The following is a 15,988-nucleotide window of genomic DNA, read 5'->3' on the forward strand; positions in this document are numbered from 1 at the left end:
GAGAGAAGGACCTTCATTGGACACCCTGATCATGATACAATGCAAACTTGAAAATACACAATAAACCTCTCTGCTCTGCACTTAATCTTGTCTGAAAAACAGGTACATTGCATGTTATCAGTAACATCAAGAAACAGTACCTCCTATAAACAGAGTAAGACCGTACCCCAACGTTGCTCAGAATCTTCAAAAAGCATCTTCCCATTTCCTTGCTTTATCAAGTCAGGTAGGAAACACACAAGCAGGACTTCATAATACAAAATTCAAAGCTTCACACAGCATCTCAGACTCCCTATTCTTGGTGTAATGTGTCAGGGACAGAGCTGAGGGCTCCTGGGACAAGCACACAACTCCCCTGCTCTTACAAAACTCAGCACATGCTTGGAGCACATTTCACTATAATCCCATGGATTGTCTGTCACATTGCCCAGTGTCTAAGGCATTTTATGTTTAAATCTCTACTTGAATGATGTTAAGAGTTCTGATCAACGTGGTACAGAACACATTTGACACACAAGCCAATCCAAGCCTTGTAGATGACAGAAGAAAAAGTCAGTGTGAAAGAATTAGTAAGTAGCCAAACATTTAGACTGAAGGAATACTTAAAGGGATACTTCTATTTTTACAGTCTTTTTCCCCAGGAAGCCCTACTGACCTGAGGAGCAAGGAATGAACTGAATCTAATCTAATCTAATAAATCTTTTAGGAGATCTAATGACAAACTATGTACTTTAGAAATTCTGTTTTAATGGGGTGTTCTTGGGAACAAGCTCATAAGTAGAATGAAAAGTGACAAACATGGGCAGACGGAGGGAAAGAGTAATCAAAAAATAACACAAAGTTTGAAGATACTTTCTATTTTGGATCTGACTTGATATATTACATACAAGCCTACTTAGCCAGTACAGACTTTCTATACCGATTAGATAAGGAAATCATTCTTCTATATATAGTATTAGTTATAAAAATAGAATGGTTCTTTGAGAAAAGCAACTCCATTTTGGGTTTGTTTCTGTATCTTAGGTTTGTTTCCATCTGCCTCATTGTAGTGCTTTGTTTTAAAATAATTTTTTAGTTTTATTTGCAAAACAAATCATAATCAATGACTCAGCACATCTTTCGAGTCTCAAACACAAAGAATGAGACCGAGACAAGTGGTCCTTCCTACTCCCCCTAGGATGGCCCACATATTCACACATTCACAGCACTACCCTAGAGCTTTTACGTGCACTAGGGCTACACTTATCGGTGTCAACGCTCCCTGCATCAGGCATTAGACAGATCCGAAACCCGTTGACCAGCCACATCCAGCTTTCAGAACAAAGAGAGAAAAATGTCAGGACTGTGCTTCAGCTGTGCCAGGCTCTAAGTGACACTTCTAGAGAGGAAATTAATATTGATTATGCAATACTGGGAAAAAGAAAAAGGAAAGACCGATCTCACACTACCACAGTTCTCATGTCACAGTTCAACCCCTTCTTGGATTCAATCCATCAGTTTACTGTGACATCCCTAACATTATGAAATACTGGAAGACCTTATATCCGATGAATAAGAAGTCAATTATCACTATTTTACCGTAGCCATAGATAGAAAGGGGGCTGAAGGGTACACTAAAATGGAATGCAAAAGAGATTTGGACAGTGCACACAGTAAAACTGACTCAGATAAAAACCTTTCACAGAAAGTACTTAAGAAGAGCAGCCATGAATTAGCACTGGAAAAAGCTTCAACTGGTAATGCTTATAGAGAAACTGTTTTCAACAGTGTTGCTAAAAGCCTTCTGCATTCATTTCCTTCAGAGAGCGTGGTCATTTTTACATAACAGTTGCATCATTTTCAGCAGCGGGTCAAGTTCCATAGCCTGGACAGCTCTAATACTAGTTTTAAATTCTACTTTTTTAAATAATTTTTGTTTCGATGATGAAAGGGAGAAGTGCAGGTCAAAGAACACTGTCATGAAATCATTCCCAATTTATGCTCTTGAACATATGCATTCTGTCCAATATTATATACCATTTCAGCTCCTTTAGAATATCCTGCATTTCTTAGCACATGAAGAGCTCCTATTTAAGTGCAAGTCTTTCTCTCCAGTCATACAGCCAGTTACAACGATGGAAGTCTTGGCATTTGTCCCCAGGCAACACAGTGGAACATCTAGGTGACAACTGATCACGTATCCCAAGGAAAGACTGCCGTAGCAGAAAGAAGTTAAGACCGAACAGAAAGAACAGTGTTGCTTAAGCCTTTCCTTCTTCCACCACTGCCTTCCAAAGCAGTTTCAGAACCCCCCAAACTTACAGTGAATCAATGCCCTATTTAGCTCCCTGTTCAGCGAAGCAATTATCACGCCCCTGCACTTAAGGCTGCTAACTGTGAAAAATTGTACCTAGAAGAGCTCACAATTTCAAATGCAATAATCAAATGATAGATTTTACTCTTAACAACCATTGGTTTGCACGATGTTTTGAAATGGCCAAAAGCTACAAAAAAATTAGAAGGCATACTAACATAGTAGCTTGCTCCCTGCCCTTATTTTAGATTTACAGCTGGCTCAGCCATATTTGTTACTGGATTCTTTTTATTTATTTATTTATTTATTTATTTTAAGAAAAAACACTCTTCCCTCTATTTTTTCTATTTTTCTGCCACTGCTTGGTGTCCTCTTCACAGAGGTGTAAGAAAAATGGATATGAAGTATATTTGTAATGAAATTTAATTGAATATAAAGCCCAAGAAAAAACCCTACAAAACAATATTTTAAAGTAATCAAAATAGGCTTCGTGTTTTCATTAAAACTTTGTAACTGTGGCACTGCAGCTTTAAAGCAATTTATAGCATAAACAAATAAAAAATGAAATTTACTTATTTATAGACAAACTCCTTCATCTAATTTAAAATACTACTGATTTTTAAAAGACTGACTAAAAGCTGAATGCCCAATCAGTTTACAAAAAGCTCAAAAAGCAAGAAAGGTTACTTTCCTTCTGAATGGCAGGACTTTTATCCTAAGATAGATTTAAAAGTAGGGCATGTTGCATTTCTCTAATGGATACACATTAAAGAGAATATTGCAGTGGTATGCAGAAGAGGATGACTAAAGAAATTATATAGACTAGTATCTTATCTACTTGACATTTTATTTCCTAAATAACATCTTCAGTATGTTCTTACCTCAAGGATGTATTTCTCCAAAGACCTGATGTTTTCTAGAGCCTCTGGATCTTGGTGGATAACAACTACTTCTTTCAGAGGATACTGGGGAAAGGGGAGAGAGGTGAAAAAAGTCTGTTTTCCTCCTTTCAAACGAAAATAAGAGCTTCAGAAATTATTATTTCATCATCATTGGAAGTTTTTGCTGTTGAATTACACTTGCTATTCCAAAGTCAGTTATACTTAATCTTCCCAAATTTATCCCAAGGTTACACAGCTATTGCACATTCACAAGGTATTATTAAGAGGTGCTGAAGAGTTCTAACCTTTACTGGAATGGTTTTTCTATCTCGGATTACTCGTCCAAGCTCAATAACAGACTGCAAGCAAGAAACGGCACTTTCAATTTTTTTGTCAATCAGATCCTCCCTAGGATAAAAAGGAAACATTACATGGATTTGTTTTCTTTACATCTGCTTGAGCAGATTTAAAGCATTTTGCCCCATTTCACAGAAATTTCTAAGAAACTGGATAATACCCTGTTTGAGGTAACGTAAAAAATGAGCAGATATGTTTTCCTCCTTTCTGTGAGAGAAGAGTGTGGAGAATGAATTTGCTCTTAAAAAAAAAAAAAAAAAAAAACTATTTTTAAAATCATCTTTTATTAGTACTGCTCACAAGATGATGATTGACTGAGTCACACTACCTACTTTATTAATATTTAATGAAAAATAAAATTTACATTAATAACATTGTAAGAAGATGCAAAAGAGATATTATAAATAGGATTCTTATGAAAAAAATACCTATATGCAACCATCTCACTGGATCTCAATTTATAACCCTTCCTAGGAATCCTACATATTTTAGCTTGATGTTTTATATAGTTCTGTCATTGTTCCTGGCTTCACTGTTTTTTTCTTCTGGTTTGTTTTAACACTCTTCCTTTCTGAGCCAGCTTGCTTTTTTAAATTTCTTTTTTTTTTTTTTTTTTTTTTAATAAGCTGACATTCACATCTTGCTTCAAATGTACTAGCAGGCAACAGTTCTAAGAACGTGGTTTTCTTGAACGGTTGCATAATTCAGGCAGCTCCTTTAAAACTGCACAGATCATGTGTCATATCAAGACAGGAGGTATTGGTTCAAAAGACACTGGTGAACAAAATGAACATAAAGTTGCTAGCAGTTTCACAAGTAGAAAAAGTATTGGGATGAAAACAGTGCTGTCAAGGATTATCCAGAAAAACAAAACTAGTAAAGTAGAAAAGCAAAACTAACACCTGGAATTCCCACATCTCCTGCCCTGGAGCTTCAGTTAAAATATTACTACTTGTTTTTAAGCATCTGTTCTTCCAAAAGTCAGTCTCCAGGATGGTCCTCAAAAAACCCTGGTGTGTCTAAATTGTGCAGTAAACTTTTGCACTCACAGAAGCTCACATAACAATGTAGCAAGTCAGGCAGTACTAACAGAAACAAGCAAGTGCCTAAGCCACTTTCAAAGGCTTATGCTAACTCCGTGCCTGAACCAAGTTCCCACAAATAGCTCAATATCCTTCCATTAGTCCATACTACAGGAGCTCAAAAGCATTTCTGATAGCTGATGAGTTTCACGTTCTTGATTGCATACTTTTTACAGCACGTTTCTAGGGATCAGAAAATCAGCATTATCATTATGCCAATCTCAGATTCCTCGCAACAACCCTCACTGCTAACTTGCATTTTAAAGCTATCTGAAAGAACAGAAACCATGCTCAAAGGATATAGGATCCATAAAAGAAACATTATGAGAATGTTTAAATTCTTAAACTGACATCTGAAGTATCACAGTTAGTTCCCCTGTCCTTGAGGGTTTTCAGACTGAGCTACACTGCAAAAGGAAATAGTAAATGATGTGCTTTTCTGTTATTTAGTGTCTAACAGTAGACTTAAATGTGCACACTAACCAAAACACTAGCTTGATTAAGTGATTACTGTAACACTGAAGTCTCCCTTGGCTGTATAGAAAATACTTCACCAATTGAGTTCTAGCTTGCTGAGTTGATGCTATGGATAATCCAGCACATGTCCAATAGAACCAGCATGGATCTACGCTCTTCTGAGACACATTAGCACTTAAAAAAAAAAAAAAAAAAAAAATCCCAGCCTGGAAAGTTCTTTCATATCACATGTCCTTTTACAAGTGGCAATCTCTTCAGATAACGGTCTAAGTGCCTGAGTTGAAGTCAAAGGAACTCATTCTGCTGTCTCCTTACATGCTCCGTACAAATGAAGAATTCTTACCCACACGGGATTTGGCATCAGCAGTCAGTAACGAAAGGCTTACATACGCAGGGGTTCGTGCATTCTTACAACAGTAGGGTCAGCAACTAAGTTTTCTAATCCTTTCAGATCCTTCATAGGTAGGCATTATACTTCTAGTTAAGTACTTATTTTAAATAGTAAAATGGATATTCCACATCCATCACAAGCAGGAAACATTTTGAGCTAGGAATGTGTATTCCTTCTAATTGTTTTCTTTCCTGCCTCTACAGTCCTTTAACCCCGCACAAGTCCGCTGCCTAAATGTGGGGGAAAAGAAAATTCCCAGCTAACAGGGTGGGGTGCAAAGTGTATTATCGCTAGTGAAAAGAAAGGCCTGCAACAGCAAGGAGACCAACAGTAACCAGAATTTAATCAACATTCAAATATAATGTTTTTTGCTGACAGAAAATAAAAAAAACACATGTTAAAAGATCATTTTAAGATTCATCTTGAGGCAAGAGAACCATTCACCTTATGAAAGTATATTGTATGCTGTTTTCCTGTTCTGCAAGACAGTTTCACATACAAGTATGCAAAGGTATACTTTACCATGAAAAGAAAGAAAAAAAAAAAAAAAAGAAAAAAGAAAAAAAAGTGTGGGGGGGAAGGAAGCCCAAACCATTTTGCAGTTGTTTCTTACCTCACTTGGGGAAGCATGAGGTAGTGGATGCTTTCGGTGTTCCTCTCCTGAACTGAGGCTGGATCAATAAGCGTCCTCAGATTCTGATACATCAGTTCTGTGATAAATGGAGTATACGGGGCCTGCAATGTTGTATTCATTCGTTCACTATTGTTTCTTTATTGTTTGCACATTATGAATAAGCAATACTTAGGAAATTCGTAAGGACAGCTCAGGAAAAATCAAAATGCTTACACAGTGTCTTCAACACAGAACTGATGTTATCCAAAATATTGGCTTTAATAAATAGAGAAATTGGTACTACTTATTCACCTTCTTTCTGAACTTCACCTGTACTTTTGGGCATCAGGTAAGAAATCACAATGTCTCTTTTTAAGTCAGGTACTACTCACGTTCTTTATAGTATTGTGGTCTAGATAAGCAAATAAAGGGGAGAAGGAAAAAAGTGAAGTAAGCTACATAAAGCAATAACAGCACACTCATTCTCCCCACTTGTTCAGTCTCTGGGCTCCTAGATTCTAAAGGAAACTTAAAGAGATGCAAGCTTTCAGATTAAGTACATTAAAAATGTCTAATAATTATAGTTTACTGTAAGTCTCTTACCATAAGTCTGCACATGGAGTATAAAACACTAAACAACGTTTCCAAAGCCATAATGCAGTCTTCAGTTCCATTTTCACCCTATTCAAAGCATTCACCAGATTAAAGTTCAGGGTGGGGGAAGAAAAAAAAAACACTACAGTTTTAAAAAACAAAGTGCACTCTCACTCAGTCAAGATTTCATATCTTAACGCAACAAACTGATTTTTCAAACTCAGTCCCTCAGTTCAGCAAGCGAAAGTCAGAGCTACTCTGCATTTTATTTGTTTTATGAAGAAAATCAAACAGAGAGGAGAAAAAAAATACTTTCTACATACACAAGTTAATTTCTCATCTCTGCTACCAGTTCCAAACTGATCATTTGAAAAACACAGCATAAAGATTTTGCGTAACACCATGAAGCTACTATGGTTTAAATTAATGCAGACTGCTTTGATTTTGTTTACAGTACATCACGGAAGTAGATACGTACCTTTAATCTTCTGCGATTCATTCTAACATACCAGTTGGTCAGAATATCAACAAACTTCACTAGTCGAGGGACTACAGTGTACAGCCTGTAAGCTAGAAGAGAAAATGTTTACTGTAGGTAACATTTTCCTTCTACATCAAGTTCCTCACTTGAAGAAATGGATTACCATTTATAGCTTTGGCCTGAAGTAAAGCTTTAGTAGAAGCAAGCATCTCTCAAAAAACAAACAAACAAAAAAAAAACAAAACAAACAAACAAAAAAAACAAAAAAAAAACAAAAAAAAAGTGTAAATACACTGTTAAACCATATTATGAAGTTATACACGCCATCTAGTCTCTTGCTTCAAGATAAACACATCACCCACCAAATTACTCCCCTAATCCTACACAAACATGCATCATGGAAGCCTTATGCTTTTATCAGACTCAAAGAGGAAAGTGGATAATAAACTATCCATCATGCAGGATCTGGCAAATCCCGGATTTGCACATGCTGTAGAGGCAAGCTGCTAAAATTCAACAAAAATTACTGCAGAAACAAACATGAAAATTTTACTATCAGTTACTGCCACCATTTTCTTTCTTCATTGCCATATTTAAAATACAACACTTATTTCAATTAATACTTTCTGAATTGCTTGCAAGTTTTTATTATTTTTCTTAGTAATACACTATATTAAAAGGATGACAAATAACAGCAACAAGCCTGATGAGGTAAGAAGATAAACATAAATATATTTTCAAGTTCAATGCAACCTAAAAAGCATGGAGAACTGCCAACACAAAAAAGAATGTCATCATCAGCATTACAGTGCAACTGTGAAAGCAAATTTCACTTGTTTGTTTCAATACAAGACACTCCATTTTGTGGAAAGATAAGCAGGAACTGGTTTTCTAAGGAAAAACCTCAACATAATCTACTTAAAAGCAAGAAGCTTTTGAATGGTCTAAGCTTGATTTTGGATCATTGCTTCATTTATCAAGCAGCTACTAAAGGGGAAAAGAAAAAAGAGATAGACATCTTTACTTTAAAAGTTTCATTACACTTTTCATTGCATTTTATAAAATAGAAATCTCTTTAAATTCAGCATACCAGTATTTAAATCTGAACAGGAAACTCTCAGATGATCTGTGCCATGGCAAGGCAGGGCACATGATTTATGTGGAAATCCGTATTCACACAAGATTCCCAGGTCTGTTCTTGTAATGAATTACCTGGGTATAACGCTAATTAAAAAAATTCAAAATCTCAAGTAGTAGTATATTTTACAGGAGACCAAGTTATCCTGCAAAGATTCCCAGGTCTGTTCTTGTAATGAATTACCTGGGTATAACGCTAATTAAAAAAATTCAAAATCTCAAGTAGTAGTATATTTTACAGGAGACCAAGTTATCCTGCAAAGATTCCCAGGTCTGTTCTTGTAATGAATTACCTGGGTATAACGCTAATTAAAAAAATTCAAAATCTCAAGTAGTAGTATATTTTACAGGAGACCAAGTTATCCTGCAAAAATGATTTTCTCCCCTCAATATTAACTAAAATCGTAGTTTATAAGCCGAATTGTAAAATCTTATGTATGACTCAAGAAAGAGGTACACATGTATAGGGCAACATGCACAAGTTGTTTCGTAAAACAGTGTTATAGCAGGTACTATTAGTTAAAAAAAAAAAAAGTCCATAGTAAGACTTAATGTTTCTAAATACAAATTTTTCACCCCCTTTAAACCAAGAACTGCTTATCACGTTGCTTTGTGTAATATCTTTCTATTATTATACCACTTGCCCTATTTAATAGTTAACATCCCCAAATCATGCTTCCCCTATGAAAGCTGAGGTTTAGAAGAAAAACACACAGCACTACTGCTCAATAGCCGCTGTTATATTTGGATGAGGATGTTGAACTAAAGCTAAGTGAGCTACACCAGATGCTGCTTAAAAATTTATTCACGCACACCCACCTAGATTCAAGCACTTTTAAAGAGAGCATTTCTACAGCTCCAGTTTTGAGCACCTATTAAAACAGAGATCACCACATGATGGCAAAACAAGCAAAAACCTCTCTTAGAACACAGACATGCATGGTTTAACCACACTAAGTTTTGCCAAATTTCCCTGAACAGCATATATCAGAAAGTAGCATCACTTCAGCTGGCTCATTTTCTCTAACTGCATGTTTTGGCAAATTTGAAGTTGAACCCCATGCCATCAGTAGCAGAGCTCTGTCACACAGCTACCTTTTAAGTTTTCCTAGTCTCCCTAAAGTGTCCAGAAGTTGGAGCATGTTAACCTCACCCTATCTAAGGGAGAACTAAAATAACCTAACAGGAATCTTCAGAGACTCCAGTTAGCCTGAAATACTGCTGGATATTCAAAACACTTGTAGAAATTGGACAGAATTAAATTTTACTTAACAGAAACATTATTTGGCAATAGCAGACTTGGGAATGGTTTTCTAGAGACAACTGGTACAAAATTGAACTCCATGATAGAAAACACTTCAGTAATTAGGAAGAAGCCAAGTTGAATTGCAACATTTTTCTTGTTTGTGATGCCTCCTCAGCTTCAGGCTTGTATGTTCATACACAGAGATACACAAACAGGATGTCACTGTACAGAGTCATTTCTTGGGAGGATAGTGCCCAAATATCTATCACCCCAGCAACACCGCCTCAGCTATGTTCCAGCTGAGGCCTTACCAGACATGGCAGAGACAACAAATGATTTTATGCATTCCGCAGGTGATGGAGTTGTATAGCATTAGCTGTCAAACTCAATCATCTACTTTTGCTTCCACCATGCCATATCCACAACAGCTTCTGAATTCATTTATTCAGTATTTGCACAATCTTAGCTTTTAAAGTGAAGTTTGTTTATTGTATTCAATTACCTCCTCTATCTAGCTCTTAAGGTTGTCAGCCACAATTATGATCTTCCCTTGCCTTGTCCTGTAAAGGACATTTCCCCTACTTCAAGTCATATGAAGTAGGAACTGTGTTTAGAATATATACATATATATGCAAACCTAAGCTTTTTTTTTAATTAGTATAATAGACTATCATGAGGCAATACATTAAATTACTGCATCTCATTAATACTTCATTAATACTTGCCTGACCGAATTCAAGAGTTCATGCAGATATATAAATTGGAAAAAAAAACGTTTATTGTTCACTGCAAAATGAGATGTGCCACTCAATTGATGAATGTATCGGGTTATCTTTATCTAACACAAAAGACAAAAGCATTTATCATCAATACTACCACAGTCTGACGGTTCTTAACATAGTCATTTTCTAAGTGGAATTTTCTTCTCCCACTTTAAAAGATCTTTTGCTTCGTAAAGATGGCAGCTGACACATCCTATTTAATGAGCTTCATCTTCCTCTTAGAATCCCGGGGTAGGGAATTTCAGTCTCCAGCCCCACTACCATCTTCCTATGAATGCTATTTCTGTTTAAACTGCATACCCATGTACACATTCACAAATTAATATTCCACTTTCCTCCAAAATATTGTTCTCCTCATAAGAAGCCTTTTACCTTGTATAGGCCATACATATGTCTGTCTGGCACACAACACAGATCAAACTTCAAAAGACAAAACTGCTAGGAAGAAGCTGTGTCTTTCTGACAGGAGACCCTTCTCACCCTATGCTTATCAGTAGCTTGACAATTCTTTCTCCCTTTTACGAGGTGCTTTTTCATGATCTCACCTGAATCTTGTAATCACCAAAATGAGCTACTTTATCTACCCTAGAAAGATAAAAACTCACCTCACTTGTCTTAGTGAGAATGACCCTGCCAGTCTAAGAAAGGATAATTCAAGAGATGACTCAAAGGAGGATTGTCTTTGTCTTAAGCTCAGATTTGGCCCTCACTTGTTTCCTAACTTCCTATTACCCCAATAATACTTTCTTTCCCCAGATCCTAGTAAATCTATAGAAGGTTTCTAAAAATTCTTATGGGGCAACTTAAAAACTTAAGCTAGGGGGTTTGGACATTTACAAAAAAGGACTAAAATGGCAAAACCCACCACCTTTCCAGTATCTAGCTTTCTAGTGCCCTTAAAAGATGCTAAAACCCCTTCAAATGATATTAGAATTTTATTCATGAGTTTGTAAGATCCCTGAACCATATGAACTACTTCAGGGGGCTCTTGCACCTTCTCTTTCACAATTTAAATTGCCTTAATGTAATATGAGCACTGAGAGGTATCAGAAGATGAAAAAGGCAATGTATGCAGGAAAAAAATATTCATTAAAGAATCTTTCTAAAACTAGGTAATATCCTAACACTATTCTGTCCTGCTGCATGCAATCCCAATATGATTACAGAGAAACTCCATGGAACTGTGCAAGGGGAAACTTATTCCCTATGCCCATGCACTTCTCAGTATTCTTTTATTTTTTCTCCCTTTTTACAGCTTTCCCAAGTTTTATTTGGCTTCATTTTCACTGATGTCTTTCAGTTACTGTTATAATAATACTAGTTGCCTCAAATGCTGCAGAAGATGTTGTTACAGCAACAAGCTACACTACTGAGCCCATAGGATGAGTGTTGATTTCCCCCCTGCCCCAAGAGTTTTCAGGAGAACGCAATATATAAGGGTATCTGGTGATAAGATTTCCTTCTTTTTATCTGAACTGCAAGTCTCACATGAAATCTGGAAATATATGGATGTGTGTGTTTAATTTTTTTATTAGAGAAATAGGCATTTAATCCATAGATATGCATACCTGCCATTTCAGCTTTAAAGAACTGAACGAGTGACTGGGTGAAAGAAAGAATCCATTTATCCATGATGTTATCACTCTCCTTAACCATCCTCTCATTGTAAAGGAATTCTCTTCCTTCATCCTATCAACACAATAAAACAAAAAACATGTTCAAGTCGTAAGTATATACTAAAAATTCTATACCTGACCATCTCATCTACTTTAATAGTTTGCCACCTTTACTCTGTTTTATATTGGTTTCTAAGAGGGAACATTAAATTCCAGAAGCACATATTTAAAAATATTCAGACTTACGCTTTTCTTCATTTTATCACACAATACCTTCAACTACAAAGAAGCCAATTATTCGTATTTGTTAAAACAGACAAAAACAAAAAAAAAAAAAAAAAGCGGTACAGCACACAATGGTATGCAGCACTTCTTTCACTGTTTGTAGTACAAATCACAGCTTCTGGATATAGGCTATGACTCCTGATTTCACATAACCCTTTCATCTAGGAGGATCTAAAGCATTTATGAGAAATGCACTGACTTTCAGAAGAGATTAATTCTATGTGGGGAAGGGGCAAAGAAACTATAGTTTTTTTTTTTTTTTTTTTTTTTTTTTTAAAGAGTACAGGACAACTTCAACAGCACCACCTAGCTCAAAACAAAAACCAGGGTAGCAATGCCAACTGGAAAAAACAAGCAGATTTTTTAGGCAGCCCAAGTATAATTAGTGCATTTTGTTGTTTGTTGGAATAGTGAAGTTTGCAACCCCCTGAGAAATTTAGACCTTTAGACTTTCTTTGAGTTCAGATGAAGAATCCTTTTGGATTATTTGACCCAATACTTACCCATCCACTTATGTGGTATAAAAGAGAATGATTCTTATGTTAGAAATGCATGTTCACACATGCACGCCCAGAAGAGTGGCAATCCAGGGCACCACCGGTATTCCCAGAAACATGAGTAGCTAAGTGAATTAAAGTTTAGCATGTTTATTGAGCTCCCCAAATTCAAAGTACTCGTCTTACTCTCTAGTTTCAAGAGTATGAACACACTAGGACCAAGTTTACTTGAAACAAAAAGGGAGCAAGAGACCTTTATCTGAGAAAGGGTAAGGGGGTTTTTAATGCCTTGACACTCTCCTACATTCTACTCCCTCTCAATGTACACTACAAGGCTTGCTCAGGAAGAGAAATATTAGCTCTATAAAGCAGAGTACAAACAGCAGGTTTGTACAAACTTACCCAAACTGATCTAGGTCCCTTCCAACCTAAATTTCACTATGATTTTAATTCACCTGAACATTGAAAACTGCACAAAAACCTTCCACTTCACTTCTCCACGCTCAAAAGCTCTGTACCTTATGCTGTAGGATCTGAACGTTCTGAACAAGAAATCGGTATGCATTGTACCAGGGAAGGAAGACATCCTTAAGTATATCCCGTACTCCTTCCTCCTTGAATCTCAAGTTCTCTGCTCTTACCACAGGAGAATTGATAAGGTATAACCTGAAAAACAGTAACACAATATTTTAAAGTTTAAACTGCATAGTCTAAAAGTTGAAGTGATAACACATAGTCTAATGCTATCACAATATAGCACGTGGTGAATGCATGGAATTAGTGCTCACCTTCAGAATGGCACCTATTACTTTGATAATGTTTTGAGCTCCTTAATACAAAGTCAGTTCAAAGTTACTGCTTTGTAACTACTGAATCTAGTTAATTTCCCAAATTATAAAAAGGTTCAGGCACATTGCAAATAAAAGATGAAAGGAGCAAGGCAAAACACAGGCAAACTGAAGTAAAATAGCAGAAACAGTTTTCAGGAAAAAAAGCCCCAAAAGATAAAAATGGATGCACCTCCTACAAATGCAAATGTGTCTCAGCTCCAAAAGCAGCTCCAAAAGAGCAAATCAGAGGACTGAGATGACATTAACTACTTATATTAGAACCAGGCCCCCACAGAATTATGTATGTGTCAGTGTGTTCGACTGTAATCCATCTTGTCCACTGAAATCCTGCCTAGGTTCAGGTTCTCTGAAGCTAACAGTTTCTCACTTTAGAGAGACATATCCCCAGCCTGCAACATGCCTTGGAACAATGTCCATTGGGCCTAAAAATTTAGGCATTACTCCTCAAAAATAGATACTTTAGAAAAAGGCGACCCTAATGATTTCCTTTTCAGCTGCTTCCACTACAAAGGGTAAAAAAGCTAATTTTATTTACAATATTTGCTATGTTGTTTAAGAGACTGAAAAACTGGTTTGTCTGCACAAGACAGGTAGTATCCCCAACTACACAGATAATTGTTAATGCTTAAAAGATTCAGTGGCGACATGAACAGGCTGAAGTCCTTGTACGCAGCCACGGAGGCAAAGTCATCAAGAAAAAACCTGATGACACGTATATCCTCACTATCTGTTCAGCTTAGTATCTAGAATACAGTTAAAAATAGCATTATTTAAATTTGTCAGTCAGTATCAGGAAAAGAGGGAAAGATATTGATGCAACACATGCTCCTGTTTGAGTTAAATACCTAACTGGGATCCTTAAGTGAACCTGCACTCTGTAAAAACAATCTTTACCTCATTTGCTGATTGTAAGATCAACAATACTATTTTTCAGTATATCTAATTTTATAGCCATAGCCAATCATACTAATTTGTTGTTTCTCCCAAACACCTACCCCACTAGAAAAGTAAGAGCTCATACTTATCCCTATAGATTGCTTTTGACTTCAAACACTGTGTGGATACAAAGGGTTAGCTCATTCCCAGAAAATCTAAAAATATTGTTGGACCTAAAATAACAGTCTGTTCAGAGCAGTTCCCTTGTAGAAGGAGGGCCTTTGTAAAAGTGAACTCCAGAGCAATTTGGAATTAAAAAGCGAAGTTAGTGTTTGTAGACACAAATCACTGCAAAGTAACACAGTATCAGCCTACAAAACTGTTTGCTGCAATGTCATGAATAAGTATCACCTTAAAACACAAAGGCATTGCAATTTTTAAATCAGCTGAGTTAGCAGAAAAGTTCATCTTTGTAAATTATCCCATCTTATTCCCCAAACAAATACGGTCTGCAGAAAAACTGGTATCTATCAAGTTAACTCAAAAAAATCCCACATCTTACTCGGATAAAGCAAAGCTTGAGTGAGAACTTAATTTAGCTGCACTTCATTTCATTTTCCAAACATGAAAAACAAACCAAAAACTCAAATTTAAAGATTTTAGCATTTCTCAAAAAAATGAATTTATTAACTGATTCTCTCACATTTGAATCAACTTTTAAAATCACAAGTCTAAACAACATATCTTTATAGGCACTTCCTTTAGGAAACTTCAAAATCTTCATGTGGGCTGATAGAGTACATTCAAGAATATCAGACCGGAGTTCTTAAGGAAAGGGCTTCTTGCATAGACCCTACCACATAAAATGCAGCTACCAGGGCAAACAGACAGTAACACAGAAGTATCAATGGCACAATAAGCATTTTAAGAACACTACTTCAAAATGCTATCATGACAAGTTATTTCAGATTACAAATGTACAAAAGCACAGAACAGTTCGGTACGATATAGAACCAGTAAGTCTTTAAATGAAATCATAATTTGTAAGTGTATACTTAAATCAAACCGTCTGTTCACTTCATTGTATACGTGAGTATTACTTATGTTTAACTTCTGAAACAAATCATAACTTTGGTCTTAATACAAGAACTTTTCTGGCACTAGGGATTCTACAGGCCTCTTACAAATTTGGCATTTGCATAATACATGGCCACCTTCAAATTGTCTCCATTGTTTTCTTCCTCAGGAGGCAGGAATGTGAATTAGTCAGAACCGTAAAGTAGCTACTAAATTGCAACTTTACACCTACCTCAGCAGAGGTCTCTGTAGAATCTGAGTATCAGAAATCTCCTCAAGATAGCTTTTTAGGAGGAGAAACTGAGAAAACTGTAGCTCTCCCAGGTTTTTTGGTTGGTTGGTTTTGTTGTTGTTGTTGTTTTTTAAAAAAGCAAATCTACACTGCCTTAAAACATGCTAGTGTTAAAAATACATTAAATTCTCATACTACCCCAATGCAGAGGTGCTTATAC

At 36.2% G+C, this 15,988-nt stretch overlaps 1 protein-coding gene across 4 annotated transcripts in view; it reads right to left on the minus strand.

Annotated features, from left to right (window-relative positions):
- IARS1 (isoleucyl-tRNA synthetase 1) overlaps window positions 1–15,988 on the minus strand; it is a 96,792-nt gene that overhangs the window by 20,203 nt on the left and 60,601 nt on the right. For all 4 annotated transcript variants that reach the window (XM_062585306.1, XM_062585305.1, XM_062585308.1 and 1 more), the window contains 7 exons: window positions 13,251–13,398; window positions 11,903–12,023; window positions 7,167–7,258; window positions 6,698–6,775; window positions 6,095–6,216; window positions 3,480–3,582; window positions 3,175–3,258 (listed from right to left, as the gene is read on the minus strand). In XM_062585306.1, coding sequence (XP_062441290.1) covers window positions 3,175–3,258; window positions 3,480–3,582; window positions 6,095–6,216; window positions 6,698–6,775; window positions 7,167–7,258; window positions 11,903–12,023; window positions 13,251–13,398 — 748 coding nt within the window. The remainder of the gene's footprint in view (window positions 1–3,174; window positions 3,259–3,479; window positions 3,583–6,094; window positions 6,217–6,697; window positions 6,776–7,166; window positions 7,259–11,902; window positions 12,024–13,250; window positions 13,399–15,988) is intronic.

The sequence above is a fragment of the Rhea pennata genome, chromosome 12 (genome assembly GCF_028389875.1).
Source record: "Rhea pennata isolate bPtePen1 chromosome 12, bPtePen1.pri, whole genome shotgun sequence".
NCBI lineage: Eukaryota > Metazoa > Chordata > Aves > Rheiformes > Rheidae > Rhea > Rhea pennata.